Below are 27,280 nucleotides of genomic sequence, written 5' to 3'. Positions count from 1 at the left end.
GACCCGCCAAACTGCCGACCTTCTGATCGACAAGCTCAGCGTCCTAACCCACTGAGCCACTGCATCCCTGTATCATATTCTAGAGTCTTTTTCCTCCAGAGAAATTGGTGGTGGAATCGCATGGCCCGATTATGTAGCATTAGAAAAAAGAAGTGTTCGTGTGTGTGTGTGTGTGTGTGTAAAAAGTCAAGATGGTGGCCACAACCACTGCCTTTGTGGTGACATGACCTTGAGGGCTTTTTAAATCCCCTTGTGGATGCCACTGATAGAAAGAGATCTAAGGACAGGTGACGGTCCCTTCATTTGAAGCTAACCAATAGCCCCTCTGGTCCAATTTTATTTGTGCTGAAAGCTGCCTTCCTCCAAGGTTTCAGGCACAGACCCTCTTTTGTATCTTGATATTTCTGAAAGTGGATTTTCAAGGAACTGAAAGCTAGCATGGCTTTCATTACCCAACTAGGTAACATAAGAAGGGAGTGAGCTTTGTAGAGAGGAGGAGGAGGAGGAGGAGGAGGAGGAGGAGGAGGAGGAGGAGGAGGAGGAGGAGGAGGAGGAGGAGGAGGACTGTGTGGTCCTTTGTGCTCTCTGAACTTGGTTGTTTGCTTCCAGATGTTTCACTACCCATCTAGGTAACATAATCAGTGCTAAAAGGGAGTGAGCTTTGTGGAGAGGAGGAGGAGAAAGAGGAGGAGGAGGAGGAGAAGGAGGAGGAGGAGGAGGAAGAGGAGGAGGAGGAGGAGGTGGTGGTAGAGGAGGACTATTGTAGGGTCCTTAGTCCAAGCTGGACTGTTTTCTTGCAGACGTTTCATTACCAAACTAGGTAACATCATCAGTGCTCGAAGCGAATTGAGGTTGTGGAGAGGAGGAGGAGGAGGAGGAGGAGGAGGAGGAGGAGGAGGAGGAGGAGGAGGAGGAGGAGGAGAACTGTGCAGTCCTTGGTGCTCTCTGAGCTTGGTTGTTTGCTGGCAGATGTTTCATTGCCCAACTAGGTAACATCATCAGTGTGAGTGAGGGTGGGATTTGCTTCAGTTGTCAAGTGCCCAGAGTGCAATTTTGTGACTGTGGGGGTGGCTGGGATGGCCTGAACTTCACTGCCCAGTTGTGATCGGTATTTGTTCAGCACCACCGTACCTTTGATCAATTGCTGAACGAAAGGTCGGAATTTGACGACTACACGTATGTGGGAAATGTAGCCTGGAGATTTCCAGGTGGGAGGGGCTGCATTCCAGAGGATCAAGAGATAGCAACGTTTAGATCAGGGCTTTTCAACCAGTGGTACGGGCACCACCTGTGGTACATTGGTACCTAGCAGGTGGTACGCAACCATCCTAGAAAAGTGGTAGCGGGGGAGGGGAATGAGCTGAACCGGTGGCAGCACCGCAGAAGTCTGAGCGAGAGTCGGCTGGAACTGCAGGGCTGTCAGGGCTCAGTGGAAGCGCCAGGATCAGCGCTAGGCTCCAGCTGGAGCTCAGCGCTGATCCTGGCGCTTCTGCTGAGCTCAGAAGAAGCGCCGATCAGCTGGAATGTTGCAGCATCTCCAGGGTCTTGTGATTTACATTCAGATGCTTGGCAACTGATTCATATTTATGACGGTCACAGTGTCCCAGGGTCATGTCAAGTGACCAAAATCTGCTGCAACCACCCAGCAGATGCGGGGGGGGGGGGGGAATAAGAACCAAACACCCCCCCACTCCACCCTTGTTGCCAATCCTCAACAGAAATGCTCACAACAATGAAAACCTCAGACAGGAGGAAGAGCACCGCCGGGTGTCTTGCTCGGCTGTGTCTGGGGGGGGGGCACTTTTTTCAGTGCCATTGTAACTTCGAACAGTCACTAAGTGAACTGTTGTAAGTCGAGGACTACCTGTACTTCATCACTTTTTTCCATTTTTTGGGAGGGGTCATCAAGTTTTTGACACCTTGGTAGGCGACTGGTGGTACTCGGATGTTGCCATATCCTAAAAGTGGTACAATGGGTGAAAAGGTTGAAAAGCCCTGGTTTAGATAGTTGATTGAGACAAAGAGAGCCAACATGGCTCCTCCCTAGACGTTTTCAGTAAGTTTACTTGCTTTAATGATGCAAGTAATTTGCTTCATCTTGGCAAGATTCTGTCTGTAGCTGAGGAACAAAAAAGGAAAACTGCTCGGAAGTAACAAAGAGACTGGTATAGGTTGTCCTGCTTGAGCAGGGGGCTGTACTAGAAGACCTCCAAGGTCCCTCCCAGCTCTAGTCTATTCTTCTTCTATTCTTCATCTGTCTTGGCTCTTGGTGGGCCCTGACACTATACCTTGTTCTGGACCTGTTAGGTTAGGAACTGAACTTGGGACCTTGACGATGAGAAATTTTCCTGCGGATTCCCCATATTCCAACGGGCCACTTTCTTCGCTCTTAAAAGAAAGAAAGACACAAGAGCACCACCCATCTTAGGAAGCTCACCTGAAGCAGGGGCAATGCGCTGGCCATTTTTCAGCCAAGCAATAGTAGGATGGGGGATCCCGTTGACTTTGCACTCCAGAACGATGGTCCCGCTCACGTTAACCTCCAAGTCGGTAAAGTTCTCCGTAATGTAAGGCACCGTCTTAACTGCAAACAAAGAGAAAATGACATATTTGAACACCAAAAGCTTTGCGCTTCTGTGGTCACAGGGGCAACCTTCATCCCGAACGAAAGAAAATGAGAAAATTATAAAGATCGAATCAACACAGCTTGGACCCCGTGGAGATTTAAAAGTAAATGTTGGGTAGAAAGAAAGATTTTAACTGTTACTATGAAGATAAACAAGTTCCTCCTCTTCCTCTTCCTCCTCCTCCTCTTCTACCATAAAATGTTCTGTAGGTTACTAGTCCTCATGATTCCAAAGCTAAGTACCAATTCAAATTAGTAATATCCATTCTACAGTTACGCTTTTTCCTTTTCTTCCCATCAAGGAATGAAACCTGGGACTTCATTCCCCTATAATCTTTCAGAGGACAAGGAAAGTGTGGTAAGTAAAAATGGTGTTTTTTCATACAATGACTCATCTCAATTTATTTATGACACATTCAGAATGAAAGTAAGTTTACAAGGCATGTTTTGCCTCTCCCCATCGTATTTGATTCTCTTCTCCATTATCCATTGTCCCCTGGGGTTTCTGATGTGCTGTTTTGTTCCCCAAATTAGTCCTGGTTTATCTAATTCTTTAAAAACTAACTTAACTAACTTTCATCGTTGTGTCTTCTGTTCCTTTGTTCTTCCCAGGTTGAAAAAATTCTGTCATTTCTACTGATTTGATTCCATCTCTAGGACTAATTGCATCTGACTTCCTCCCAGAAATTAATGATAGCTGAATTTGAAAACGCTGGCTGATTAGTACAAGGGCAATTTGGAAAGAAACTTCCGTTTGGTTATCCATGAAAGACACCCACAGACAGAGAACTTTTATTACACACATTGGGAAACTACAGCATGACATGACTTTTTTACATAGTCGCCATTCAAATTGAGGCACTTGTCGTAACGTCTTGCAAGGTTTGAAATTCCTTCTGCAAAAAAACACCCTCCCACCTGGGAATGGAGCCCACCCGTGTAACAGCATCGCGAAACGCATGGTCATCGTCGAAGCGGTGCAACGCGAGCCGCTGTTTTGTTTAAAAAACTTCCTTCGTTTTCAACTGATCTAGCGGGTGAGTCAACTGCAACCCAACTTTCTCCTTCCACTCTTCACTGTCTACTGAACTGCTGCACACGGCACCATAGGACAGGCCTCGCTATCCTGGCCTATTTCTCGCCCATGCTCAAACAGAGGTTTATTTCCGAATTGCCCTCGTGTTTAGGTCGTTAGGGAAGAGATGGTGAATCCTCCCACTTCTGTTTCAGCTTCCTACCAGCGTCTGTGTGAGTAGAACCAGGGGCATTTGCCTGAGGTGTTAAAAAAGTCAAGATGGCACCCAAGCCTTGTATAGCCAGCCGTACCAACAGGCTGAAGAACAGCTTTTATCCATGGGCTGTTAGGCTCTTGAATGGGAAATAATTTTATAAACTTTATGCATGATTGACTTGCGAGGCCGGTGTGTTGTGCAATTAGCTCACATGGTGTAATAAGATGGAGGGTTTGTTGTCACTGTGAGTTGGGGGGTAGGGGTACATAGGGAAGCTCAGCCAATCTCAATGTATACATGGTTGTGCTTTGCCAAAAAAGCTTCATTCATTCAATTGAAACCCTCCAAATGCAGTTTAAAGAGAGCCCTAGGTTTCAGTCCCGAATTGCCTTCCTATGTTTCTGTCTAATTGTCCAAACAGAGGTTGGAGACAGATTGCATTTTAGGGTCAGTTTTACAAAGGCTGTCCCTGGGTGTAAATGGGAATATTGCCAAAATTCTACCCTCGTATAAGTTGGAATATTGCTGGAATTGCCTTGTTTGTAATTCTGCAATGCTGTAACGCCAAAACAGCACATAAATAAGTCCGTATTAGAGAAATGTAAGAAAACAAAAATAGCATCCTCTTAAAGCAGAGGTCTCCAAACTTGGCGACTTTATGACTGTGGCTAAGGAATTCTGGGAATGGAGGTTCACGAGTCTTAAAAGTTGTCTTGTTTGGGGCCCATGTGTTAAAGCAGAACTTCTCAACCTCTGCAACTTTAAGACGTGTGGACTTCAACTTCCAGAATTCCCCAGCCAGAATTCTGGGAGTTGAAGTCCATACATCTTAAAGTTGCCAAGGTTGAGTAACACAGTATTACAGAAACATATAGGCCCACATGCTGGCCAAGAGCAGGATGGGGCAGATATTGCCGGCCTTCTTACATTTTATGCTGAGCATGGTGCTTTTCTCCAGCTGTTTGGTGCGGTTATGGTAGCTTGATGCTCGGCACTTGTAAAGCCCTGCATGAGCCTGGGAAACATTATGGATGTCCAGCACTAAGGTGATGGAATATTTGTCCACCTTCTTCTGGGTGAGAGCTGTGGGGACTTCCTGCAAGGTGGGGTCGTACCAGGTGAGGTGATCGTAAAGGTACTTGGAGCACTTGCAGGTCATCTGGATGTGGCTGGTCACAATAGCTGTCATTTGGGAGTCTGCCTCTAGGCTGGATTGCATGTCTGCAAGAAACACCGGGGAGAAGCAGGCAAAGACAGTCAGAACAATTAATCAATGGAACGACTTGCCTCCAGAAGCTGTGAATGCTGCAACACTAGAAGTTTTTAAGAAGAGACTGGACAGCCATTTGTCTGAAATGGTATAGGGTTTCCTGCCTAAGCAGGGGGTTGGACTAGAAGACCTCCAAGGTCCCTTCCAACTATTCTATTCTATTCTATTCTATTCTATTCTATTCTATTCTATTCTATTCTATTCTATTCTATTCTATTCTATTCTATTCTATTCTATTCTATTCCATATTGTTTATTCTACTCTACTCTACTCTACTCTACTCTACTCTACTCTACTCTACTCTACTCTATTCTATTCTATTCTATTCTATTCTATTCTATTCTATTCTATTCTATTCTATTCTATTCTATTCTATTCTATTCTATTCTATTCCATATTGTTTATTCTACTCTACTCTACTCTACTCTACTCTACTCTACTCTACTCTACTCTACTCTACTCTATTCTATTCTATTCTATTCTATTCTATTCTATTCTATTCTATTCTATTCTATTCTATTCTATTCTATTCTATTCTATTCCATATTGTTTATTCTACTCTACTCTACTCTGCTCTGCTCTGCTCTGCTCTGCTCTATTCTATTCTATTCTATTCTATTCTATTCTATTCTATTCTATTCTATTCTATTCTATTCTATTCTATTCTATTCATCATTTGGATCCAGATGTAGCTGAGTATATGGAGGACTTCCTTATTTCCATCCCTGAGAAGAAGGCTTCATAATACAGGTAGTCCTTGACTTACAACCACAACTGAGCCCAAGTGAAATTATTAAGTGAAACATTTGTTCAATGAGTTTTGCCCCATTTTACGACCTTTCTTGCCACAGTTGTTAAGTGAATCACTGCAGTTGATAAGTTAGTAACTCGGTTGTTAAGGGAATCTGGCTTCCCCATGGACTTTGCTTGTTAGAAGGTCACAAAATGACATGATCCCAGGATGCAATGGTTGTAAACATGAACCAGTTGCCAAGTGTCTGAATTTTGATCACATTATCATGGAGATGCAGCAAAGGCTATAACTGTGGAAAATGGTTGTAAGTCACATTTTTTTCAGTGCTGTTGTAACTTTGAACAGTCACTAAATGAACTGTTGTAAGTCAAGGACTACCTGTACAATGCAAGGTTGGAGAATATGTCATGGACACTTCCACAAAATGGCGACAACTAAGGAAGTGACTTAGCCGAAGGCTCTTCTACATGTTAGATACAACTTCCAAGCTAAGCGTTGAACCAAGCACTTAGTCCATTGTGTGACCTCCAGTGGGGCGTCAAGGGCAATTGGAAAGACAGAGTTAACTCGCCTCGGCCCTTATGCCTCAGAAATGCATAAGCAGTTGTAAAATATGGAGCGTGAATTGGGATGTGGAGTGGAAGGGAGGAGGAGGGGAGGAGAGGAGGAGGAAAGGAGAGGAGAATAAGGAGAAGGAGAAGGAGAGGAGGGGAGAGGAAGAGGAGGAGGAGGAGGAGGAGGAAAGGAGAGGAGAATAAGGAGAAGGAGAAGGAGAGGAGGGGAGAGGAAGAGGAGGAGGAGGAGGAAATGGAGAAGAGGAGAGGAGACGCTCCCTTTTTATTTTTATTATCTAGCTATCTTTCTATCTATCTGTCTGTTTGTCTGTCAGCCTATCATATATCTATCTGTCTTGAGTGCACAGTAGCCTAGAGGTGGAGCTCTTGCCTCTTAGTCAGGGAGCTGTGAGTTCAATCCTAGGTAGCAGCAGGTATTTCTGTCTCTGGACTCAGTGGATAATTGTCTGCTGTGAACTCCGAATAGGCATCAGGAAGGGCATCTGGCCAGTAAACAGTTGAGCTCCATTCAGTCTCCACCCCAACGCAAGGGATTACAGGGTCGTTTGCCTATGTGTAAAAGGGGCTTTGATTGCATGACTAGAGCCACCATCTTGCCTTTTTCGACCTCCTCCCTATAAGAATCATTGCAGGTTGCATCTTCCACCAGGTGTTTCTGGGCCTCAGGGGGGGGGAGTGATGCAGATTCTTTACCTGTGATGAAAAACCTGATGTTCCTCTCTTCAGTGCCCAACTTGTTGGAAGCCACACAGTAATAGATTCCCGAGACGTTGCTCGCTGTCATGGTCAAAGTGCTCAAGACCTTCCAAAAGAAAAAGAGAAATAAATAAATAAATAAATAAATAAATAAATAAATAAATAAAGAAAGAAAGAGAGAAAGAAAGAGGTTAGCTTCTTTAGCCACAAAAAGCTGCAAGGAAATTGCTTGGTGACGTAGAACAGAACAGAGCTGGCACTTCCGTTGCCTTGCAGTCAAGAGCGATTACAAAAAATATTTCAAGCGCTACAGATCATTCATGAATGAAAAGTACACTATGGATTTGAAAGAGTTAATGGTATAAAGAGGGCATCCAACAGCTTGTATAAACCTTAAGGTAAAGGTAAGGTTCCCCCACACATGCGTGCTAGCCGTTTCCGACTCTAGGGGCCGGTGCTCATCTCCGTTTCAAAGCTGAAGAGCCAGCGCTTGTCCGAGGACGTCTCCGTGGTCATGTGGCCGGCATGACTAGACGCCAAAGGCGCATGGAACGCTGTTACCTTCCCACCGGAGTGGTCCCTATTTTTCTACTTGCGTTTTTACGTGCCTTCGAACTGCTAGGTTGGCAGCAGCTGGGACACGTAACAGGCACTCACTCTGTTACGCGGCACTCGGGATTTGACCCGCCAAACTGCCAACCTTCTGATTGACAAGCTCAGCGTCCTAACCCACTGAGCCACCACGTCCCTTTGTATAAGCCTTAGAGACTGATTAAAAGAAATTGTAACTTTCTTGGAGGTGTCCGGAAATGGGTCTCACAGGAGAGCAGTGAGCATAAAAGTCCTGGCAATACAAGTAGTCCTTGACTTACAACGGTTCATTTAGTGACCATTCAAAGTTAAAACAGCATTGAAAACAGTGACTTATGACTGTTTTTCACCCTTACGACCGTTGCAGCATCCCCGTGATCAGGTGATCAAAATTCAGATGCTTGGCAGCTGATTCATATTTATGACGATCGCACCATCCCGGAGTCACGTCATCTCCTTTTGCGACCTTCTGACAAGCAAAGTCAGTGGGGGATCCAGATTCACTTAACAATCTTGTAACTCTAAACAATAGCAGTGATTCACTTAACAGCGGTGGCAAGAAAGGTCGTAAAATGGGGCAAAACTCACTTAACAACTGCTTCACTTAGCAACATAAATTCTGTACGAGGACTTCCTGTATAAGATCTAGTTCTCATTGGTCAAGGATTCTCTAGTGTTGCTTTTAGATCTTTCGATCTATTCTGAAATCTGCTCTGGCATTACCTCTTGGAGATTTTTGCTCAAGCTAAAAAAACAAAACAAAAAACAAAAAACTCGGAAGGATAAAAGGGTAGATTTCCTTGTAAGACAAGTAGCTTTTCTTGTTGGACATGTGCAAGAATTTTCACAACTCAAAGCCCTATAATTGGGCTGTAGGCATGGACAGACTTAATTAGCGACAAGCTGAATTTGCAGCTAAGGATGGCACAACACAGAAATCAAGGTGACCTGATTTTTAACACGATTACGCTGGATTGATAAAGCTACTCTTTACCTCCCTGTTGTAACTCCAGTTTGTGAACAAGTTACACTGCCATTTAATTTAGGGGGAAAGCTTCCAATAAGGGTAGGGGGAGCTTTCCCAACCAATTCTACCTATCAAAAGAGCTGGGCCATGGATCCCATACAACAGAGGTCTTTAAACTTGGCCCTTTTATGACTTGTGGACTTCAACTCCCAGAATTCCTCAGCCGGGCACGGGTGAAAAAAGATGTGGCTGACTAATGGAAAATATAGATGCTGAAATATTATTTTTGTTCACAAAGTCAGCTTTCCTACTTATTGATTACAACGACAAGGTCAGGATCGGAGATACATAAACAGATTTGCGTCTATATGCCTGCAGGGTGGGATTCAAATAATTTAGCAGCCGGTTCTCTGCCCTAATGTAAAATCTGTTTGTCGTCAACTAGAGCGACGCGCCTGGCATTCTCATCATCACCAGGGCGACGCGCCTCATGGCGGCAGTGGCATCACCGGTGTGACACACCTGGCGGCGGCAGCCCCAGCGCGATGCCCCTCGCAGATTTATCATAACTGGTTCACCGAACTGAACAAAAAATTTGGTATCGTTTCCGCCAAACTGGTGTGAGCCGGCTGAATCCCACCACCGCACGTGTGTATGAGGACTAATGAGGATTAGCAATGATTCTATTTTAGCTTCCTAAATGTCTCTTAAGAGCTTTGAGTTGCGGCCCTGGCAGTATTTTTTTCTGCTAGGTTTAACTTGCAAAATGAATTAACCCAAGGCAAAATACTGACCTGAACCATATCGGTGGGCTGTAATATTATATCCTCTAAAAATTTTATCACACAATCTGCTATGCTCATTTACTAGTCTTAACTTCTATTTGGCTTTTAGTTTTCAACTCTCCTGTTATTTTTGGAGTGAAGTTAATACTGAAGGCAAATGAGGTTAACTTCTAGATCAAAGCATTCTACCTTTGAGCAGCTGGCAACCATTCTTCCTTTTAAAAAAAAAGAAAGTCAGAAAGAGTGGATTATTGCCTTGGGAAATTTTCTGTTCCTTATGCTCCTACTTCTGAAGTTCCTGGAAGAGAAGAGCTGCCTTTTTCTGGCTCTTATTTGTCTCCAAACATGAAAGCAATCACACTTTAATTAGGAAGAAAAGGCTTCCTTTTTTTCTTTGATGACAAATGCAAAATGAAGATGAATTCACACTGTAATGATTGATTCTTGCATAAGGCCATTATTTGTGGAAGCGTTTTCAGCCCAGGATGGCAAACTCCGCTAGTTCTCACTGTGAAAAGGATGCTATGACTTGTACCTGTCTCCATTTTGTAGAAAAAGTTGGGGCAGGTTTTTGTCAATACAATTCAGCAAAATTGATGGAATAGCAGCAGATGCCAAAAGAACTAAGTAAGAGAATGATCCTTGACATCCTCTGAACGGACATATGCTTCAAGCCCACCGACTCAGATCAAGGAACAGGTTTATAACAAGAACAAACATTCTTGATGGTACACAAGAGCAAAATCAAATTAAAAGATGGGGGAAGGAGACCACTGGACAAGGAATAAAATTAAAGGAGGATATGCTCAAATGGAGACTCTTAGTGGATAACAACACATTGTGTGGATGGATGTAGAGAGACACAGAGCTTGGCCCACCTTCTGGTATGCCGGTTACTACCAGAAACATGTACCAATAGTGACCTATTTTTGGCCAGTGACAAAGCCAAGAAGGTGCCTTAATTCCAGCAGTTTAAAGGAAGAAGAAGAAGAAGAAGAAGAAGAAGAAGAAGAAGAAGAAGAAGAAGAAGAAGAAGAAGAAGAAGAAGAAGAAGAAGAAGAAGAAGAGGAGGAGGAGGAGGAGGAGGAGGAGGAGGAGGAGGAGGAGGAGGAGGAGGAGGAGAAGGAGGTGGTTTTTGAAACCAGCCCCAAACTTTGGCTATTTGCCCAGGTTATTTCGGCACAAACCTTTTCCAGTTGTTTCATTACATTTGGCAGCCCATATTTCTTGCAGAATCTTGGACCGTATCTGAGACTCTCTTTTTCCATGATTTCATTTGATCCCCTTTAAATTTCACACCTGAGAGTTGGAGCTGTTCCTCGTCCAACACTTTAAACATTTTAGTAATGGTGATGGTTAACTTTTATTTTAGCTTGGGAGAATTTTCCTGTTCTTGGAGCTCTGGTTGATGTCATGATGTCTAGAAGGTGCATGGGAGTGAGATTTGTAGTCCTTAATCTTCTCATGGGTTCTGGCACCTACAACTGTGCTCCTCGACTTACAACCACAACAGCAGGTTGCCCATCATGTGTTTTCATATGCTAGGTTTCTATTCAGACTCCTCGTGTTCAATCAGACCTACTTCCAAGTAAGTGCGCAAGGGATGTCTTCAACAAAGGAATTCCCTTGTGTTTATCTGTGTGTTTATGTGGGTATTATAAACCACCCAGTTTGTTTACTACAAGCTTCTCAGGAGTCCCTGATGGAGTAGGATATGTATGATGTGCACCTAATGCTAGACATGTCACTAGAAGGCAAAATCACGAAACTGTGTCTCGCATAATTTGGGCATGTCATGCAGGGGAATTCCTGGAGGAAGCAATTAGTGTTAGTGGCAAAGAGAAACCAGGCCATCAAAGAACAAGGTAGCTGGACTCCATCAAAGCTGATACCAGCCAGAACTTAGAAAAACTCAAAGAACCAATGCAAGACTGGAGGATATGGGGAGACCTGGCCCACAGAATGGCCAAGAGTTGGACACAACTGAATGGATAACATCATCACCATGTATGATGTAAATACTTGGGAATCAGTCATCCAAAATGCCCTTGCGAATGAGGGACTGTGAACACAGCATTTCCCTACAACATCTGACAGCAGCTGTGCCTGGTTATATAGAGAAAGACATGGCTGCCTTGAGCTGTCCTCCACTTGCACACCCACGTGCAAAGAACTTTTTTGAAGCTCCAGTTCAAAGCCCTGATAAGTACATAAATAAAAATTTAAGTCATGTCACCGTGCAGAAATTCCCAGGAGATCAATTACTTCACAGCTCTTAAATCTGTACAGATAAGGAATTTGAAAGCATGGGGTATAAATAAGAAACAGCCGTGCCTCTGTTTACTCCCAGGGTGACTTTATGATTAAAAAGAGAATAATTTATTATTGAAATGAATGAGTGGGCCAGTGTTATTTAATTTTGGCTTAGATTATTAGTTCTTTGCTCCTGCGATAGTTCAAACTAACTACAACTATTTGGAGATAAAGAGAGGCAAAACAACTATCTGATTACGGATTTCCTAAGGCTACAAAATGTTTTAATGGCTTGTTTTAAATTTATCTGGACACTTAGTTGTTTTGTAACTTTCTAAAATCAATATTTTAATTATCTTTTTGCTATTTATTCCAAGAAGATGTTTTTAATTTCTAGTTGAAACTTTCTTTCTCTAAGGCCTAAAAGAAACTCACTCGTTGTAGTCAGACTTTTTGATTCAAAGTTTTCTAATAGCTGAAAAGCAGTTAACAAGCAATTTCCAAAAGTGACTAGAAAAGGAAGTACAGTGGTTTCTTGATCCTTAATTGCTTTGAAACTCATCAAGTTTGGTACTAAGCGCATTTGGACTTGAAAATATTCTCCCAGTCCTCATCCTTTGTTTGGTATTCAATGCACAAGCAGGATCGCATCCCACCAGGCTCAAGGTTGACTCAGCCTTCCATCCTTCCCAGGTAGGTAAAATGAGGACCCAGATTGTTGGGGGCAATTAAGCTGACTTTGTAATAATGCCGCTTGGGGTGTGTGTGAAAGCCCTAATAAGCAGGCATATACCAAGAATGAAGGCTACTGCTAAGCTTGTAAGCCGCCCTGAGTCTTCGGAGAAGGGTGGGATATAAATGGAATTAAAATTTTTAAAAAAACTTGTCGGTGTTGGCTGCCATGTGACTCTCCACATTATTCCATATTGGGAAAAGATTGGTGCTCATCATTTTTGGTACTCGTTGTGCCTCCTGGAACCAATTAAGGATGAGTACTGAGGTACCACCGCATGTGAATGAAGTTGTCAGGTCCTCATAGATCCCTGTTGGGACACTGCCATTCTGGTGGGAGGAGGGGGCCTTGGGGCCTTTCTACGATGTACCCATTTTGCTTTGTTCCTCTTTTTGCTTTGATGTATCTTCCTGGGAATTGGGGAGGAGGGATGGGTCCTGGGGCCATCCGGTTTGCCTCATCTCTGGAGAGTCCCGCCTGCTACCAAGATCATGGCATCTCCGAACAACTTCTTATCACTTTCTTGGTTTGGAGTCCTCACAACACCTTTGCATCCTCCGATTGGCTCTCCATGGACTGGGCAGTTGGGAGGTGTTTGAACAATGGGCTTTTAGCCTTACGTTTTCACACGGGAATGTTAGATCCTGCCTACTTTCTCTGCAATCACTTTCTCTCAACAAGAGATCCTTTTGAAATGGTACCTGTTTCAAGAGTTACGTTTTCTTGAGGGAATAGCTGAGGTGAGAACGTACACATGTTTCCTTTCAAAGGTGCAAACTGTGGTTTCAGCAAGATGGCTGTTCTCTCATCTCCCAAAGCTCTAAAACTGCCAGAGGTTGCTGCCTTGCAATCTCCTTGTGAGGAGCAGCAGTACGGAGCACCTGTGGGCAATCTCAAGTCCTGTCCTTGTTCGGAGAGGAGTTATCAAAGAAACATTCTACTTGTTGGCTTTTCATTCCTTGTAGTTGTTGGTTCCACTTTCTGAAGCCACCTTTGGCCTCCTGTTTCTTCCTGCATATTTTGGAATTAATGATAAGAAATCCTTCCCATGGAAAAATGCTTTTGTTTTGATTTTTTTTTTAAAAAAAACAACAACAGAAGATTTGAAAAATGGGACACTAGAGGGAACTAAAGATTACAATTAAAGGAGAAGAGCACATAACCTTGATTTACAATTAAATATTTTAACATTGGATACACCGAAGGATCTTTTTGAACAATGGACTCAGAAGTTCATTTTAATAGTGTCAGCAGAGACCTATGGAGAGATAAAAGTGTCTAAAAATGATAAGGAACATATTCAACCTGGCAAGATTGAGACTAAGTTGAAAGTGGATTTACAAATGACAGGCTACAAGAAGGACATGGAAAAGGATGCTACACTGGAATTCAAAAGGAGCCCTAGAACACTTGCAGGAATTATGTATGTCTAAGTCTAGTGAAGAGAAGGACTAGGGATGACATGATACCAGTCTTCCAATATTTGAGGGCTGCCACAGAAACTTGATTTGATCATAGAACTATATTTGATGTATAATATTGGAAAGTATTATCCATTTAGGCAATCATTATAAATATCCTGCTGAACATTTGTGCTAGTTACTGCCACAAACTCTTTAAAAAAATAGCAGGCTGAAATCAGATTTTTATACAGATAGTTCTCAACTTGCAACCATCATTTAGCGATGATTCAAAGTTACAATGGTGCTGAAAAGTATGCCTGGTCCTCATACTTACAACTGCTCCAGCATCCTTACAGTCATGGGAATATAATTCAGGTGCTTAACAATCATCATGCATTTACAATGGTTGCAGAATCCCAGTGTTACATGATTGCCCTTTGCAACCTTCCAACGAGCAAAGTCAATGGGGAAGCCAGCAGGAAATCACAAGACACGGTTACATGATATCTCGCTTAATGACCGTAGCGTTAGATTAGGATCATAAAAGTGGAGATGGTCATGTGAGGCAACACTTAATGACCACACTACTTAACAACAAATTTTGCAGTCCCTACTGTGGTCGTAAATTGAGGACCACTTGTAAAAGCTTTTACAAATCATTTGTGGTCATAAAGGTTTGTTTCCAAATGTAAGATAAGCAACACTGTTCATAGACTTGCATTGTTTTGAAAAGAAAATATTAGGAAATATTTCACAGTTTCAGCTTCCATTATTCAAAGCTTGGGTGGAAAGGAGACCCCCCCTCCTCCTTTTCAAATTCCCAGTTTCTTTCTCTGCATTTTCTTATTTTTAGTTGAAGCCACCCATGAGTTGGAATGAAGTGACTGAACACAGACATGTTTGTTTCCCCCCCTTCCTGGCAAGTGGGCCTGCTTCCAAATAAAGTCTTCTACTACAGCTACATTTTATTTTTAAGTAAGTTGATAGGACCTTTGAGGGACCCAAAGGCATTTTTGTAAATAAAGTTATTTCTAGAGTTTTGTCTTTGTGCTGTGGAATGAGCCAGTTTCCCATGGACTATTGGTTTTAATTAGGAGGGTCATAGTAAATTCAAGTAGACAGATGGCCTGGCCATGCAGGGGACATTTATTAGAGAGTCACTGTCAATCACTACAGACAGAATGGTGAGAAAGCAATGAAGATCATGTCTCAAAGATGCTGTTTAGATCAAAACCTTTTCTGGAAGCCGAAGCTGAGAATCTGGAAGCTAAAGTGTATGATGAATGGGAACTGGCTATGTCTAGTCTAGTGAAGAGAGGGACGAGGGGTGACATGATAACAGTCTTCCAATATCTGTGGTGCTGTCACAAAAGAGAGGGTGTCAATTTATTCTCCAAAGCACCTGAAGGCAGGACCAGAAGCAATGGATGGAAACTAAAACAAAATTGATTGCAGTATTCCAAGTGTGGCCTTACCAATACCTTGGTAAGGCCACACTTGGAATACTGCATCCAGTTTTGGTCACTGCGATGTAAAAAAGATGTTGACGCTCTAGAAAGAGTGCAGAGAAGAGCAACAAAGATGACTAGGGGACTGGAGGCTAAAACATATAAGGAACAGCTGCTGGAATTGGGCATGTCTAGTTTAATGAAACGACAGAGAATGAGGTGGCTGGATGGAGTCACTGGAGCAGGAGGCCTGAGCTTAAATGGACTCCAGAAGATGGTAGAGGACAGGAAGGCCTGGAGGAACGTTGTCCAGGGGGTCGCAATGGGTCGGACATGACTTTGCAACTAACAACAACAACAACAGTTTAATGAAGAGAAGGACAAGTGGTTACAGGATTGCAGCCTTCCAATATCTCAGGGGCTGCCACAAAGAAGAGGGAGTCAAGCTATTCTCCAAAGCCCCTGAAGGCAGGACTAGAAGCAGCGGTTGGAGACTAACCAACAACCTAGAACTAAGGAAAAATTTCCTGACAGTTAAAACAATTAACCAGTGGAACTCCTTGCCTCCAGAAGCTGTGAATGCTCCAACACTGGAGGTTTTTAAGAAGAGACTGGACAGCCATTTGCCTGAAATGGTATAGGCTTTCCTGCCTGAGCAGGGACTAGATGACCTCCAAGGTCCCTTCCAACATTATTATTATTATTATTATTATTATTATTATTATTATTATTATTATTATTAAATAAATAGTTTTAATTTTAATATGTATTAATTTTATGGGCATAATTGTTTAATGGCTTTTTAATTTTTGTATTCTATTTTTATTGTGTATTGCCCTGTTCACCGCCCTGAGTCCTTCGGGAGAAGGGCGGTATACAAATTAAATAAATAAATAAATAAATAAATAAATAATAATAATAATAATAATAATAATAATAATAATAATAATAATAATAATAATGGAGAGAAGCAATCTAGAACTAGCTGTGGGTGCTACATCACTTGGAGATTTTGAAGAAGAGACTGGACAGCCATTTGTCTGGAATGGTATAGGGTCTCTTGCTTGAGCAGTGAGTTGGACTAGAAGACCTCGAAAGTCCCTTCCAATTCTGTTCTTCTTCTATTCCTCTCAGTGCTTGTATAAACCTCAAGGGCAAGATAACATACCTGAAAGCCCTTTTGAAGAGTAACCTACATCGTAAGAGATAGGGTCTTATTTACAAGGGACCGACCTGCTCTTTAGCACTGCTTTATTCTCAATTTTGGTGAATGTGCCATCTGCAAAGTTGGGTCCTAGTCAGAAACAAAGATCAGGGAATTTGAAGAGCAGCAAGAGGCCCACCTAAAGATTCATCCTTCCTTGTCATGGATGAATTTGTTGGCCATTGGAGAAGCAGTGTTTGCCTCTGTTAATCCCAACAATAGAGGTTGTGATCAGCTTTCAAAATTGTACTGCTTTTAATAAAGGACTCAAAGTATTCGGCTATATGGATCTGGCCTTTTAAGTTAGTTCTGAAACTTTGCCTGTTTTAATGAGATGATTATTATTGGCTGCCTTGATTGGCCAAGGGTCAAAAAGATGTCATCACTGTCATTACATCATTGTAACAACAACAACAACGATGATGGTCTCACTGGCAACATTGCAACGTGGCAGAGGTATGTGTCCTGCCCTTTGTATGGCTATCTTCCCACGACATGTGAAAATTGAGTTAGTGGAAGGGTTAGCAGGTCGTGAGAATTCTAAAAAGAGGTCAACTGACCCAATTAGTTAACTTCTAAACCAGGGGCTGTCTGGATTTTGTTTCCAGATCTGATAACTCCTAGTTGAACATCCAAAGTGGGCCTACAAGAGTCGTGGTGGTGCAGTGGTTAGGATGCAGTACTGCAGGCTAATTCTGCTGACTGCCAGCAGTTCAATTCTCACTGGTTCAAGGTTGACTCAGCCTTCCATCTTTCCGAGGTCAATAAAATGAGGACCCAGATTGGTGGGGGCAATAGGCTGACTCTATAAACTGCTTAGAGAGGGCTGTAAAGTACTATGGAGCTGCATATAAGTCTAAATGCTATTGTTACAAGGATGGTATACATTGGCTACCAGCCACACATTCCTTAGGAGCTGCTTTTTCTTTTCTTTTTGAAATGACTGTATTCCTACCAGCTGAAATGCAATGAGACCATAACATAACCTAAGTGATAAACTGGGAATTGCTCTCCGGCACTGCAAGAGGATGGGATAGTTGAAGGAATGCAAGACGCATGAGAAAGTATCTGAGTCTGAGCTAATTCCAACCTCATACCACATTCCATTAAAGACTGGCTGTCAGAGCACTGACATTTTTTATTATTTTATCTGGCTAACCAAACACCAATAAAAGTACTTTCTAGGATACGAGGGGAAGCGAATTGGCCTGTTTGCTGAAAGTTCTGTTTTTGATGGGAACGAGGTCCATATGCGATAAGCTTAGGTTGCCTCTTTCATCGCTAAATTGCTTGCAAAGTTGTAGAACGTCATCAGAAATGTCTGGTTTCTCCAGATATCTACCAACTTGATTATAGCTTTATTAAAAATCTGGCTTCCCTAAAGAGACTTAGTGGGAAGAAATTTGGAATTCAGGTCTACGATAACTTGGCTGAATTCATCTTCAATGAGAGATTAAAAAACAACAACACAGCAGTGTTCATGGAGTGGTTAAAATTTGCAAGATGGTGGGTGCAGCTGTGCAACTGAACTTTTTCCGCTTTTTTACTTGCATGCCAAGGAATCGGGTGTCACTGGTGATACTGTGCCAGCCATCTTGCAGACCCTGGCACAAGACGCACCTGCCCTTGGAGAGGTTTATGGATACAATGATTTTTTAAAAAAATAAAAAACTAATAGGCCAGGAATAAAATCGGAAAATCTAAAAAGGGTCTACAGTTCAATGCATTAAATATGATCTGACAAAGAATACAGTATTAAAACCAGAATCACGGCAAATACCTGCTAAAGGGTACTCAACTAAATGCCTTAAAATGTGTTTTGGAGAGTGCAATGCCCTGCTGCATTGTGTGTGTGTGTGTGTGTGTGTATCAAAAGTGTCAAGAGTGTGATGTGACAGTGCGATTAAAGCCCCACCCTTTTTAGAATACAGTAGAGTAGAGTAGAGTAGAGTAGAGTAGAATAGAATAGAATAGAATAGAATAGAATAGAATAGAAGAATAGAATAGAATAGAATAGAATAGAATAGAATAGAATAGAATAGAATAGAATAGAATAGAATAGAATAGAATAGAATAGAATAGAATAGAATAGAATAGAATAGAATCTGGAAGGGACCTTGAAGGTCTTCTAGTCCAACCCCCTGCCCAAGCAGGAGACCCTATACCATTATGGACAAATGGCTGGCCAATCTCTTCTTTGGAATCTCCAGTGAGGGAGCACCCACAGCTTCTGGAGGCAAGTTGTTCCACTGATTAATCCTTCTCACTGTCAAGAAATTTCTCCTTAGTTTCATATTGGCTCTCTCTTTGATAAGCTTCCACCTGTTGCCTCTTGTCCTGCCCCTAGATGCTTTGGAGAATTAGTTGATGTCCTCTTCCCTGTGAAAGCCCTTCAAGTATTCAAATACTGGTATAATGCCACCCCTAGTCTGTCTCTTCGATAGCCTGTCTGCAAGGAGTATAAATCCTTCCATTTCCCCACCTTCCAGTCAGAGCTGAAGAAGCTTCTTGGATGAGAAGCAAAATGTCTTCAAAGAAAATCAAGAAAGTCCAGTTGCCTCGTGAAAAGGCATCTTTGGGACATCCATCACTGGAGATTTTAAAGAAGAGACTGGACAGCCACTTGTCTGAAATGGTATAGGGCCTCCTGCTTGAGCAGGGGGATGGAGTAGAGGACCTCCAAGGTCCCTTCCAGCTCTCCTTCTGATATAACCTTCCTCAAGGCTTTTCTTCAGTCTCTTCAGCTCAGTAAGTCCTGGGGTTCACTCTATCTGGTGGCTGTTAACGAGATTGAATTTATAATGCAATCAAAATATTCCCTCTATCCTTGTTTTTATGAATTCATCTTTTTTGCATTGTCCTATTGATTTAAATTTTCCCTAAGGATAAGAAATATCTAAAAACATGTATCGCTATCCTGCAGGGGAGATGCTGCCCTTCTCCCAAATTCCTAGATAGATCAAGTCTTCTTTGACTTGATCCCCAAGCCTGGTGGTTTAATAGACCTGACTGTGTTGTTTTCTTGACAGCAAATACCAAACTTGTTTGCCCTCGGCTTCTTCTGACAGGCTTTACTTCTCTCATCTAGCAAAAGCCCTGGGTGATTGATTGATTGATTGATTGCACCTATATGCCACCCAACCCACAGCAACTCTATAGTGGATGATACATATCTGCCCTCCAAAGTACTACCTAGGCCTGACCTGGCTTAGCTTCTAAGTGAATCAGATCAGCCAGGGGATGAAATGGATTAAGGGTTAGCAGTTTGATCTTAGTTCTGTTTAATGCACAAGGATATTTTGATGGTTTCTTCCTTCCCTCACTTTGTACTGATGAAGACAAAGAAAAGAAAGAATAAAAAGAGGCTAGGAAAATGGAAAACGACGCAACATCATTCCCATTTTAACCAAGATAACTCTTAATATTATTCTGAAGGAAGAAAGGAAGGAAGGAAGGAAGGAAGGAAGGAAGGAAGGAAGGAAGGAAGGAAGGAAGGAAGGGGAGGGAAAAGAGAGAGGGAGGGAAGGAGAAAGGAAGGAGAGACAAGGGGAGAGAAGAAGGAAGGAAGGAATGAAGGAAGAAAGAAAGGAAGGAAGAAAGGAAGGAAGGGGAGGGAAAAGAGGGAGGAAGGGAAGGAGAAAGGAAGGAGAGACAAGGGGAGAGAAGAAGGAAGGAAGGAAGGAAGGAAGGAAGGAAGGAAGGAAGGAAGGAAGGAAGAAAGGAAGGAAGGGGAGGGAAAAGAGGGAGGGAGGGAAGGAGAAAGGAAGGAGAGACAAGGGGAGAGAAGAAGGAAGGAAGGAAGGAAGGAAGGAAGGAAGAAAGGAAGGAAGGGGAGGGAAAAGAGGGAGGGAGGGAAGGAGAAAGGAAGGAGAGACAAGGGGAGAGAAGAGGGAAGGAAGGAAGGAAGGAAGGAAGGAAGGAAGGAAGGAAGGAAGGCGAGGGAAAAGAGGGAGGGAGGAAAGGAGGAAGGAAGGAGAGACGAGGGGAGAAGAAGGAAGGAAGGAAGGAAGGAAGGAAGGAAGGAAGGAAGGGGAGGGGAGGGGAGGGAAAAGAGGGAGGAAGGAAAGGAGGAAGGAAGGAGAGAGGAGGAGAGAGAAGGAGGAAGGAAGGAAGGAAGGAAGGAAGGAAGGAAGGAAGGAGAAAGGGAGGCTGGGAAAGAAGAAAGGAAAAAAGAAAATGTCCTAAAAAGGACATTTTCCCAAGTTGGAGAAAGTAAGATTTCCTTTAGTATTTGCTTGATCTCTGAATTGTCTGGGACTCTGCCACATGTGGCATACCGAACATGGCTGAAAAAGCTGTGCGAGGGGAGATGGGGGGGGGGAGGAGGGCTGTGAGGAGAGTTGGGCTTTCAAACACCCAAAGGCCCCTCTCGCTGTGAGAAAAGCTCATGGCCAAAGCGCTCCTCCTTGCACGTTCTCAGGCTTGAGGCCAAAAGGGCTGTGGATGAGTCATGCGTTTTCGGAGAGTTTTTGGACCAGGAGGGGGAAGTGAGTGATGTCATGGTCAGCATCCAGCATTCCAAAAAAGCCAGTAGAGAGTGGCCACTGATCCCAGGGTGGAAAAATTCCAGGCATGTGAAGAATTTGGTCCTGGGAAGAGAGTTAGTTCCTGGGAAGAAATTCAAGAAAGGAGAACTCTGGCGCATCCCATACGGTTTAAATTTACCTTTAGCATATTGCCATGTACAAACTGCATATTTCTGATGTCCTTAATCCTATTGGCTAAATATGGAGTTTCAAGTCTGGCGGTTTTCTGGACCTTGATTTTGTCTCCACGTTGGTTGCACCTGGGAGGGAGGAAAAGAAAAAAGAACAGTGAAATGGCGGCTTCTGCTCTGACCATTCCTGGCTTGTCATATAATTTCTGGAGATTCCAGGAGCCTTCCTCAGCCGCTCATCTCCCAGCTGTAGGATTACATCTCCCATGATCCTTGGGGTCATGCTGCTGAAGGTGTCAGCAGTCCCACATCTCAGGGACATCTTGAAAAGCTTCCTTTAAAGGATCTCACCCCCCCTTCCCCAGGACTTGCAAATTTGGTCTAGGGCAGGGGTAGGCAACCTTGGCTGTTTTAGGACTCGTGGACTTCAACTCCCAGAATTCCTGAGCCATCCACGCTGCTGGGAAAGGGAGAGGTTTCCAAGCTGAGCCATGCTGGCTCAGGAATTCTGGGAGTTGAAGTCCACGAGTCATGAAGGGGCCATAGTTCCCCCATGCTAGCTCAGGAATTCTGGGAGTTGAAGTCCACAAGTCATAAAAGAGCCAAGGTTGCCTACCCCTGGTCTAGTGGTTAGGGCACTAGGCTAGAAAGCAGGAGACTGAAAGCTGTCTGAATGACTTAGGCCAATCACCGGGAGAGGGTGAGTTCTAGTCCCACATTAGGCAGGAAAGCCAAATGGGTGACTTTGGGCCAGTCCCTCTCTCTCAGCTCAACCCACCTCACAAGGTTGTTGTGGGGGGAAATAGGAGGAGGAAGGTGTGTCGGATATATTTGCTGCCTGGAATTAGTGGTAAAAATAATAAAGGTGGGATACAAAAAAATAGGGATGCGGTGGCTCAGTGGGTTAGGACGCTGAGCTTGTCAATCAGAAGGTCGGCAGTTTGGTGGGTCGAATCCCGAGTGCCGTGTAACAGAGTGAGCGCCTGTTACTCATCCCAGCTTCTGCCAACCTAGCAGTTCAAAAGCACGTAAAAATGCAAGTAGAAAAATAGGGACCACCGCGGTGGGAAGGTAACAGCATTCCGTGCGCCTTTGGCGTCTAGTCATGCCGGCCACATGACCATGGAGACGTCCTCGGACAAGCGCCGGCTCTTCGGCTTTGAAACGGAGATGAGCCCCTAGAGTCAGAAACGACTAGCATGCATGTGCAGGGGAACCTTTACCTTTACCTTTACTTACAAAAAAAGAAAGCAAATGTCAATTTTATAAATGCAGAAGCAATCAGATAACCAAAGCAAGCGTGCATTCAGTTGCTTCAGCTCTCCTTGCAAGTGCCTTAAGAAGGAGACATGATATTTTTGATGGTCACAAGGGCTCTAAGACTGGAATAGAACCAGGGTCACTCATTGGGTGGCTTCCAAGAGGCTTTCAGCCAAACTCCAATGTTTCCTGGCCAGGTTTTTTTTTTTAATCTTTGCTGTCTCAGCTGTTCTGGTGAGCTTGTTTCTTCAAAGAAGATGGGGGAAATCAAGAAATGGGTGGGGGGAGTCTCTGTGGGCTGGGCCAGGAGGGGCTTGCAAGTCAACATTGGCATCCGAAACAGCCAATCTGCTTTTGGCTTTGGAGCATGGAAGCAAATTGCAATGCTCTCCCCCAGCCCCCAGTGATACGGTTTGAAGGCTGCAGCAGAGTCACTTGCAGACATTCAAAGTCTCACAGTTAAGCAGCTATTCACAGGTTGCATTAAGCCCTAGGATTTGGCCTCAGCATGTTGAGTGAACCCAGCCATGTGCAAACCATAGTTTGTGGCTTAGTGAGCTAAGTGGATTCAGTCATTGTTGGTTTTTCAAGAAACCATAATTAAAATAAACCAGGTCTTTAGATGGAATGATGAGCCCAGCCCATATCTTTGGATAGCTTTAGGGAGCTACAGGGAGGGCCTGATCATGGGACCTTTGAAATTATCACTTTATTCCAGATTTCCTTTATTTAATATAATATTTCATTAGTTTTCTATTTTTACAGTTCATAAGTGCTTAGTGAACAGCATGTTGTCCGAGTCGATTTGCTTTACTCAACAGTACATATTAATTTCCTAATCTCTAGCCCGTTTTCCCAGCCAGTGATACAATACACCCCATATTTACAAATATTCTATATCTTCCTGTACTGAGCATATACAATTCTTACTATTATTAAGACATGCAACATTAAATACACACTTTCTTATTTTCTGATATTATACCTAATAAAAATGATTCCAGCCAATGTGCCTGGCTGAAGATCTCTGGGAGTTGAAGTCCACAAGTCATAAAAGGGCCAGGTCTGAAGATCCCTGATAAAAATCTTTCCAATCCCCACCATTCAGACAGAACTGAAGAAGCTTCTTGGATGAGAAGTGAAAAGTTTTCAAGGAAAAAACTAAGAAAATCCAGTTGCCTTTTGCAAAACACCTTTGGAATAGCCATGACCTGCATGACTGGGAATCTCCACAAACATTTAGGGGAGATCCTTAATAGTTCCTAGATCTCCAAATGACAGCACAGATCATGGGAGCTGCCTAAAACCAAAGGTTATTTTCTTCAGTGATTTTCACACACTTCTCTTTAGAGCAGTATTTATTCAGAATGCAATGGAGTTACGAGAATTCCAGCAAGTGAACTGTTTCCCATTTAAAACTAATCTCTAAAACACTTTTGGAGAGTTTAATCCCCCCCCCCCAATATCCTTCCTATGATTTACCAAAAAGGAGAACTTTCCAGTGCTGATGGAGACATTTGTAGCTGGTTATTTCCATAATTGTTTTCTGAATTCTTATCAGCCTGGGAACCAAATTATTACACCAAGAGACTATTTGTATATTATATTTAGTGCACCAGCAGTGACAGTTTCATTGCTGCTCCTAACTGGCATTAACTTATCCATTCTCGGTTTACATCGCCATTAGCTAATCCCAAGGAGCATATTATACAGCCATTCTTGAAGAATTTTCAAAAGTTTACATTCACTACATTCATTACATTCACTAAGTCCACCCAAGTGGCTAACTAATACATAGCAATAACATGAGCATATCTGTGAAAGCTATTTCTTACATATGGTCACAAGGAAACAGCTAACGCTAGATTAAGTTGTACTAAAGCAAGGAATAGAAGGAAATTTGACACAGAGTAGGCAGAAGAAAAAGGCACACTTCAATTTAGAATGATAGCAGTTGGAAGGGACCTCGGAGGTCTTCTAGCCTAACCCATTGCTTCTAGCCTAACCCATTTGTCGCCACGTAACGACTCAAAGCTGATGACATGCTTAACTCTGCCTCCAAGCTCTGCCTGCTCTTCTCCTACAATTGCACTTTTATTGCATGCAATTCCATTGATTACAAATGAAAGTATATCTATCTATCTATCTATCTATCTATCTATCTATCTATCTATCTATCTATCTATCTATCTATCTAGATAGATAGATAGATAGATATTTATATGCCCCTCATCTCATTATTGAGTGATTCTGGATGGCTCATAAGAGCTTAATAATAGTTAATGTATCATTAACAAGTATTGGAGTATATAAACCAGACATGTTGCTGGACAGAAAAATCACAAAACTGCGTCTCACTTATTTTGACCATGTCATGTGGGGGGAATTCACTGGAGAGAGCAATTATATTTGGAAGAGTTAGTGGTAAAAGAAAACCAGGCCAGTAAAGAACATGATGGCTGGACACCATCAAAGCTGATAACAGTCAGAGCATAGAACAACTCAAAGCAGTGCAAGATTGAAGAGACCTGGCCCATAGAATCACCAAGAGTTGGACATGACTGAATGAATAACACCATCCCCATATGATGATGATGATTTTTTAAAATTTATTTTTTAATCCCATTTATATCCCGCTCTTCTCTGAAGACTCAGGGCGGCTTACAATCTAAAGCACAATGTGCTTAGCAGTAGCCTTCATTCTATGTATATGCCTGCTTATTAGGGCTTCCCCCCCAAGCGGCATTATTACAAAGTCAGCTTATTGCCCCCAACAATCTGGGTCCTCATTTTACCTACCTCGGAAGGATGGAAGGCTGAGTCAACCTTGAGCCTGGTGGGATGCGAACTTGCACTAATTGCAGGCAGCTGGTGTTACTTAAGGAGGCATTAGCCCACTGCTCCACCAAGGCTCTTGATGATGATGATGTACATTTTATTTCTCTTTGTGTATTTTGACAAACAGTGAGACTGAATAAAAATAATTTTTGAACATTATCTTCACAAGTATAAGCTTTTTGGTCCATGTTTCTTCTTCTTCCTATAATGCACTTTTTCAAAGATCTTTTTGAATTAGGGAACAGTCCTGAAAAATGACTACTACCATTTTAAAATGATGCTATGGGCAAATTTCTCCAACAGAGAAATGTTATCAGGGTCAAGCAAAAATGGAGCATTTCTCAGAAAAAGAGGTTCTAGGAAGCTGTGATGATAGAATTTTCCAAAAGTGGAACCTTACATGGATTTCTCAACTACATATAATGCAAAGCATCCAGGGTGCAGCTCAAGTCTTTTTTCCCCAGATCATAGATTTGCCGATTATGTTGAAATAAAATCACCACCCTTACAGGACAGAGTTTTTTTGGGATGTGTCCAGAGATTTCCCATTGTGTGAAAATGTTCTGGGGATCAGCTATTTTGCATTACTGAAATCAAAGAGGAAGAGGAAGGTGAGACATGGCCCAGAACATCTCAAAGAGGAGATTTCCATCTCTTCTCTGACTTTGGAGATACTTATTTGGCTACTAATCCAAAGATCTATCAATGGATGAGTCTTTGAGCCACCAAAGAAGCTTCAAATGCAATGTTAGACAAGGAAAAGTAGGACTAGCAGTGACATGTCAGCAGTGTTTGAATATTTGAGGGGCTGCCACAAAGAAGAGGGGGTCAACCTATTTTCCAAAGCACAAGAAGCAAAGGATCGAAACTAAAGAAATAGAGAAGCAACCTAGGACTAAGGAGAAAATCCCTGACAGTAAGAACAATCAACCAGTGGAATGGTTTGTCTTCAGAAGTTGTGGGTGCTCCATCACTGGAGGCTTTTAAGAAGAGACTGGACAACCATTAGTCTGGAGTGCTATAGGGACTCTTGCTTCAGCAGGAGGTTGGACTGGAGGACCTCCAAGGTCCCTTCCAACTCTGTTATTGTCTGTTCTATGTCAGGTCAACCTATTTTCCAAAGCACAAGAAGGCAAGGCAAGAAACAGTGGATGGAAACTAATGAAGGAGAGAAGCAACCTGGAACTAAGGAGAAATTTCCTGACAGCGAGAACAAAGAACCAGTGGAACGACTTGTCTTCAGAAGTTGTGAGTGCTCCATCACTGGAGGCTTTTAAGAAGAGACTGGACAGTCCCCTGTCTGAAACCGTATATTCCTGTTCAAGCAGGGGGTTGGACTAGAAGACCTTTAAGGTCCCTTCCACCTCTGTTGTTATTCTGTTATTTTTCTACAGATGTTCTTCCTGTGACAATAACTCTCTATCCCCAAGAAAAACTTGAAGAGGAGGCGGAGAGAGTTTAGTTTTTTAATGTTCCTCCATCTGCCCTTTTTTGTTTTGTGTGGAAAACCAGACTCCTTCCAAATTTCTTCCTGCAGCAGAGAAGGGTTAAAGTGCATGAAGATTGTTACCTTTGGCTCCAACTGGCATTCGCCAAGAGAAGTATTTTCCATTCAGGCCTGAGCCAAAGGTCTCCTATGGGTTGCTCTGCTAATATTTCAACAGGAACAAAGGAAATTGCCTGTTCATCTACAAGCAACGGGCAACATGGTATGCTTAACTTAACAAAATGCCTGTTTAGCACATTTGAGCTGTACCATCCACCCCTCCTCTACTTCTATTTTGTCTCTTGTTAGCATCTACCAACTTATCACTGTGTTTGTCTGCTGAGCTGAGGATGAAACTAAAGACAAGTAGCTGTTTTGAACATCACTGCGGGGAGCAGAAGAGACAAAGAATCCTGACCAGATTGTCTGACTTTGGGGCAGATCTGTGGAATGTGATGTTCCAGAGCAATGAAAGCATATCTTCTGAGTTTCTCTGAGCTTG

The 27,280-nt window shown here is 42.9% G+C and overlaps 1 protein-coding gene across 1 annotated transcript in view; it reads right to left on the bottom strand.

Annotated features, from left to right (window-relative positions):
• The window catches only part of LOC310646116 (vascular endothelial growth factor receptor kdr-like), a 201,589-nt gene that overhangs the window by 50,818 nt on the left and 123,491 nt on the right, over nucleotides 1–27,280 (bottom strand). The window contains exons 11-14 of the mRNA XM_083372361.1: nucleotides 21,203–21,323; nucleotides 7,151–7,259; nucleotides 4,786–5,079; nucleotides 2,438–2,584 (exon numbers count right to left, since the gene is read on the bottom strand). Coding sequence (XP_083228487.1) covers nucleotides 2,438–2,584; nucleotides 4,786–5,079; nucleotides 7,151–7,259; nucleotides 21,203–21,323 — 671 coding nt within the window. The remainder of the gene's footprint in view (nucleotides 1–2,437; nucleotides 2,585–4,785; nucleotides 5,080–7,150; nucleotides 7,260–21,202; nucleotides 21,324–27,280) is intronic.

The sequence above is a fragment of the Vipera ursinii genome (assembly GCF_947247035.1).
Source record: "Vipera ursinii genome assembly, chromosome: 12".
In the NCBI taxonomy this organism is placed as follows: Eukaryota; Metazoa; Chordata; class Lepidosauria; order Squamata; family Viperidae; genus Vipera; species Vipera ursinii.
Note: the sequence above shows the minus strand (reverse complement) of the source record. Positions and strands in the feature narration are given on the sequence as shown.